General features: G+C 38.2%; 1 protein-coding gene and 1 long non-coding RNA gene across 9 annotated transcripts in view; one reads left to right on the plus strand and one right to left on the minus strand.

The window, feature by feature from the left end:
• Positions 1–6498, plus strand: part of LOC126493002 (uncharacterized) — a 236485-nt gene that overhangs the window by 191629 nt on the left and 38358 nt on the right. The gene's annotated exons all lie outside the window — the stretch shown is intronic.
• Positions 1–6498, minus strand: part of LOC126492995 (cytochrome P450 3A6-like) — a 223526-nt gene that overhangs the window by 90114 nt on the left and 126914 nt on the right. For 4 of the 8 annotated variants that reach the window (XM_050129716.1, XM_050129710.1, XM_050129718.1 and 1 more), the window contains exons 7-8: positions 5702–5850; positions 5459–5500 (exon numbers count right to left, since the gene is read on the minus strand). In XM_050129716.1, coding sequence (XP_049985673.1) covers positions 5459–5500; positions 5702–5850 — 191 coding nt within the window. The remainder of the gene's footprint in view (positions 1–5458; positions 5501–5701; positions 5851–6498) is intronic. The other 4 variants (XM_050129714.1, XM_050129711.1, XM_050129717.1 and 1 more) reach the window with 1 other exon arrangement.

The raw sequence follows: 6498 nt of genomic DNA on the forward strand, positions 1-6498 counted from the left end.
GGGGGAGGGAAATAAGAAACGGGGAGGAGGCAGGAATTTTTTTCAACAACTAAAAAAAATAATCAAAAAATAAAAAAAAAAACAAATTTAAACAATAAGTAGCCACAAATCCAAATCCAGCCTTACAGAAAGTAATAGAAGGAAAATCACAAACTAAAGAATCCAACAATGCCCACAATAACTCAGACATCTAGTGACCCTTCACCAGCACAACTCAAAGAAGGGAAACACACAAACTCTATTCCCCCCCCCAAAAAAATGACCAGAGTTAACAACTACTGGTCATTAATATCACTTAATATCAATGGACTCAATTCACCTATAAAAAGGCAGAGGCTAAGAGATTGGATACGAAAACAGGATCCAACATTCTGCTGTTTACAAGAAATACACCTCAACCACAAAGACAGACATCTACTCAGAGTAAAGGGTTAGGGAAAGGTTTATCAAGTAAAGGTTTGGGAAAGCAAATGGACTTAAGAAACAAGCAGGTGTGGCCATACTAATTTCTAACTAAGTTGACCTCAAACTAAAATCAATCAGAAGAGATGGAGAGGGACATTTTTTACTCATAACAGGATCAATTCATCAGGATGAAGTCTCAATCCTGAATATCTATGCCCCTAATATAAATGTACCCACTTATGTAAAAGAAACATTACTAAAACTCAAGGCAGTCATCAAACCATACACACTAATAGTAGGAGACTTCAACACTCCTCTCTCCCCAATGGACAAGTCAATCAGACAGAAAACTAACAAAGAAATAAGAAAATTAATGGAGGTAATGAATCAAATGGACTTAACAGACATCTATAGAACATTCCAGCCAAATAAGAAAGAATATAACTTCTTCTCTGCAGCTCATGGAACCTTCTCGAAAATTGACCACATACTCGCTAACAAAGCAAACTTCCACAGTTACAAAAAATATTAGTAACCACCTGTGTCTTATCAGATCACCATGGATTAAAGTTAGAATTCAACAACAATGTTACCCACAGAAAGCCTACAAACTCATGGAAACTGAACAGTCAACTACTGAACCACACCCGGATCAAGGAAGAAATAAAGAAAGAAATTAAAGTCTTCCTTGAATTTAATGAAAATAAAGACACAACATACGCAACCCTATGGGACACTATGAAAGCAGTCCTAAGAGGAAAGTTCATAGCACTAAGTGCCCACTTAAAGAAAACGGAGAAAGCACACATTGGAGACTTAACAACCCACCTGACAGTTCTAGAAAAAAAAAAAGAAGCAGACTCACCTAGCAGGAGTAGAAGACTGGAAATAAACTGAGGGCTGAAAGCAATGAAATAGAAACACATAAAACAATCCAAAGAATCAATGAAACAAAAAGCTGGTTCTTGGAGAAAATCAACAAGACTAATAAACCCCTATTCAAACTAATCAAATGGCAGAGAGAACACACAAATTAATAAGATCAGAAATGAAAAGGGGGACATAACCATAGACACAGAGGAAATTCAGAGAATCATTAGATCTTACTAAAAAAGCCTGTATGCCACAAAAATGGAAAATGTAAAAGAAATGGATATTTTTTAGATAGGTACCATATACCAAAGTTAAACCAGGACTAGGTAAACAATCTAAATAGAATTGTTACTCTTGAAGAATTAGAAGTTGTTATCAAAAACCTCACTACCAAAAAAAAAGCCTAGAACCAGATAGTTTCAATGCAGAATTCTACCAGAACTTCCAAGAAGACCTAATACCTAAACTCCATATTGTATTTCACAATATAGAAACAGAAGTTTCATTGCCAAATTCCTTTTATGAAGCTACAATTACCCTGACACAGAAACCACACAAAGACTCAAACAAGAAAATGAATTACAGGCCAATCTCACTCATGAACATTGACGTGAAAATTCTCAATAAAATACTGGCAAACCAAATTGAAGAACACATTAAAAAAATTATCCATTATGATCAAGTAGGCTTTATCCCAGAGATGCAGGGTTGGTTTAACATATGAAAAAAATCTATCAATGTAATCCATCATATCAATAAACTGAAAGAAAAAACAATATGATCATTTCATTAGATACTGAAAAAACATTTGAGAATGTTCAACACCCCTTTATGATAAAGGTCTTAGAGAGATTAGGGATACAAGGGTCATATCTAAATATAATAAAAGCTATATACAGCAAGCTGACAGTTAACATCAAATTAAATGGAGAGAAACTCAAATCCATTCCAATAAAATTAGGAATAAGACAAGGCTGTCCACTCTTTCCATACCTCTTCAATGTAGTGCTTTAAGTTCTAGCAATAGCAATAAGACAACATAAGGGGATCAAGGGGATTTGAATTAGAAAGGAAGAAGCCAAATTTTAGTTATTTGCAGATGATATGAGAGTATACATGAGACCTTAAAAACACCACCAAAGAACTCCTATAGCTGATACACACCTTTAGTAATGTGGCAGGATAGAAGATCAACTCCAAAAAATCAGTTGCCCTCTTATACACAAAGGATATGGAAGCAGAGAGGGAAATCTGAGAAGCTTCACCTTTCACAATAGCCACAAACAGCATAAAATATCTTGGGATAACTCGAACCAAGGAAGTGAAAGATCTATTTGACAAGAACTTTAAAGCATTGAAGAAAGAAATTGAAGAGGATACCAGAAAATGGGAGGATCTCCCTTGCTCTTGGATTGGGAGGATCAACATAGTAAAAATGGCAATTTTACCAAAGGCAATCTATAGATTCAATGCAATTCCCATCAAGGTCCCATCAAAATTCTTCACAGATCTTGAGAGGACAATAATCAACTTTATATGGAAAATAAAAAAGCCCAGGATAGCCAAAAGAATCTTATAAAATAAAGAAACTTCTGGAGGCATTACCATCCCTGACTTCAAACTCTATTACAGAGCTTCAGTAATGAAAACAGCGTGGTATTGGCATAAAAACAGAAATCGATCAATGGAATCGAATAGATGTGGATTTTAACCCACAATCCTATGAATACCCAATTTTCAATAAAGGTGCTAAAAGTATACAATGGAAGAAAGAAAGCATTTTCAACAAATGGTGCTGGCATAACTGGTTTTCAACCTGTAGAAGAATGAAAATAGACCCATATCTATCACCATGCACAAAAGTCAAGTCTACATGGATTAAAGACCTCAATATCAATCTGAACACACTGAACCTAATAGAGGAGAAAGTGGGAAGTACTCTACAACATATGGGCCCAAGAGATCGCTCCCTAGGTATAACCCCAGCAGCACAGACAGTAAGGGCAACATTGAATAAATGGGAACTCCTGAAACTGAAAAGATCTGTAAAGCAAAGGAAACTGTCATTAAGACAAAAAGGCAACCTACCTACTGAGTGAAGATCTTCACCAACCCCGCAACAGACAAAGTTCTGATCTCCAAAATATATAAAGAACTCAAGAAACTAGACTTTAAAATGCTAATTATCCCAACTAATAAATGGTGCACTGAACTGAACAGAGAATTCTCAACAGAAGAAAGTCAAATGGCCAAAAGACACTTAAGGTCATGCTCAACCTCCTTAGCAATCAGGGAAATGCAAATCAAAACAACTTTGAAATACCATCTTACACCTGTCAGAATGGCTAAAATCAAAAACACCAATGATAGCCTTTGCTGGAGAGGATGTGGAGAAAAGGGAACACTCATCCATTGCTGGTGGAAATGCAAACTTGTGCAACCACTTTGGAAATCAGTGTTTCGGTTTCTCAGGAAATTCGGGATCAACCTACCCCAGGACCCAGCAATACCACTCTTGGGAATATACCCAAGAGATGCCCTATCATATTACAAAAGCATTTGTTCAACTATGTTCATAACAGCATTATTTGTAATAGCCAGAACCTGGAAACAACCTAGATGCCCTTCAGTGGAAGAATGGATGAAGAAAGTGTGGAATATATGCATAATAGAGTACTACTCAGCGGTAAAAACAATGACATCTTGAGTTTTGCATGCAAATGGATGGAAATAGAAAACACTATACTGAGTAAGGTAACCCAGACCCAAAAAGATAAACATGGCATGTACTCACTCATAATTGGTTTCTAGACATAAATAAAGGACTTTGAGCTTATAATTCGTGATCTTAAAGAAGCTAAATAAGAAGGTGAACCCAAAGAAAAACATATAGTTATGCTCCTGGATATTGGAAGTAAACAAGATTACCGGGCAAAAATTGGGAACTTGGAGGTGGGGTGGGATGGGGGTAAGGGGAAATGGGGAGAGAAAAGTGAGAAGGGGAGAATGGGGAGAGCTTGGGGGAATGGGATGGTTGGGATGGAGGAAGGGTGGATATGGGAGCAGGGAAGTATATATCTTAATTAAGGGAGCCATTTTAGGGTTGGCAAGAGACTTGACTCTAGAGGGGTTCCCAGGTGTCCAGGGAGATGTCCCCAGCTAGTTCCTTGGGCAACTGAGGAGAGGGAACCTGAAATGGCCCTATCCTATAGCCATACTGATGAATATCTTGCATATCACCATAGAACCTTCATCTGGTGATGGATGGAGATAGAGACGGAGACCCTCATTGGAGCACTGGGCTGAGCTCCCAAGGTCCAAATGAGGAGCAGAAGAAGGGAAAACATGAGCAAGGAAGTCAGGACCACGAGAGGTGCACCCACCCACTGAGATGGTGGGGCTGGTCTATTAGCAGCTCGTAAGGCCAGTGGGACTGATGGAACATGTGATAAAACCGGACTCTCTGACTGTGCCTGACAATGAGTGCTGATGAGAAGCCAAAGACAATGGCACTGGGTTTTGATCCTACTGCATGCATTGGCTTTGTGGGAGCCTAACCTGTTTGGATGCTCACTTTCCTAGACCTGGATGGAGGGGGGAGGACTTTGGACTTCCCACAGGGCAGGAAAGCCTGACTGCTCTTCAGACTGGAGAGGGTGAGGGAGAGGCGTGGGTGTAGGGGGAGTCAAATGGGAGGCCAGGAGGAGGCGGAAATTTTTCAATAAAAAAAAAGACAAAATCATCAAAACATAAATAAACATGGTCCAACCACTACACTCTGGTCCAACTAGCTGCTTCACAATCACGGTGGATAGTCCAGGAAGAATATGAAGTTGAAAGTCAACATGCAAAAATATTCTGGAGCAGGATTTTTGGGAAAATATGTACAGAGGATCTTTCAGCAGTGAGACAACCCATTATCTGTCTAGTTGATTTTATTATCCGTAGACCACCCCATTCTCATTTTCTTTGAGTTATTCTTTATTTATATTATATCCAAGTTCAATTTAGAAGGCCATTACAATTTCTCCATTTTTTCATTTTATGTAAGGTTTTGGGAAGCTTTCTCTATATAACTTTCTTCTCTTTTGAACATGGAACGCCCTGCTTGATAGGTCCTCTGTGACTCAGTTTCCCTTGAGATGAAACTCTTCTACATGATGTGACTGTACAAACCTACCTCTCCTTTTTTTCAGTTTATCTTGATTCAAATTTCTCAGACCTATAAAAGTATTTGGCAATTGTGAATAACCACATGTGATATGAACACACAATGGGGGATGACAGGGCTAGATCATAGAGTGGAGAGAGTGAGATAAGGCAGAGAATTAAGTGTTTATGTATACACTATGAGAAGCTTTTAACTTTGCATATAATGGAAAATAAATTACAATGTTTACATGGTTGAAAAATAGGCTCATACCTACAGAGAAAAGTAGTGGTTTGAAAAAGCCATATGTTACTAGCTTTCTGGTATTTTTCAGAAAGGGATCCTCGGGGTTGTTGAGGGAATCAATGTTTACTCCAAACGATGTGGCAGTGATCACGTCCGTACTGTAGGCCCCAAAGATCCTGAGGAGAGACACAGAGGAGTTAACAAGTAACACACACAACCTGTGAGCTGTCTGACAATTCATCTGTAGCCCGAGTTTATCATTGTGATGTTTTCAGAATTCAGCATGACTTTGCTAGCCACACCATTTCCAGAACCTTCTCCATTTTCAGTTTGATGATGTTAGAAAAAACTTGTTTTTTTTTTCTGATATTTTTCTAAAATCCTCCACAGAAATTGAAGCTTGAGACTGTCTAGTTATAAACAATAACATTCTTTCCTCACCAAATACCTCTCATGTACCACTCTGATGGTCCTCTCCTTTGGGGGTGCTATTAATTTAAAATTTTCAATTATTTTACATCTGGATTGCAGCCCTCCTTTCCCTATTCCTTCCTTAGACTTCCTCTTTACCCCTCCCCCATACACTCCTCCTCAGTTTCCATTCAAAAAGGGGCAGACCTTTATTTATCTCTAGAAACCAATTATGAGTAAGTACATCCCAAGTTCATCTTTTTGGGTCTGGGTTACCTCACTCAGGATAGTGTGTTCTATTTCCATCCATTTGCATGCAAAATTCGAGAAGTCATTGTTTTTTACCGCTGAGTAGTATTCTAATGTGTATATATTCCACACTTTCTTCATCCATTCTTCCATTGAAGGACATC

This window comes from Alexandromys fortis, unplaced genomic scaffold, assembly GCF_014885135.2.
Source record: "Alexandromys fortis isolate MF-2015 unplaced genomic scaffold, M_Fortis_MF-2015_v1.1 scaffold_306, whole genome shotgun sequence".
In the NCBI taxonomy this organism is placed as follows: Eukaryota; Metazoa; Chordata; class Mammalia; order Rodentia; family Cricetidae; genus Alexandromys; species Alexandromys fortis.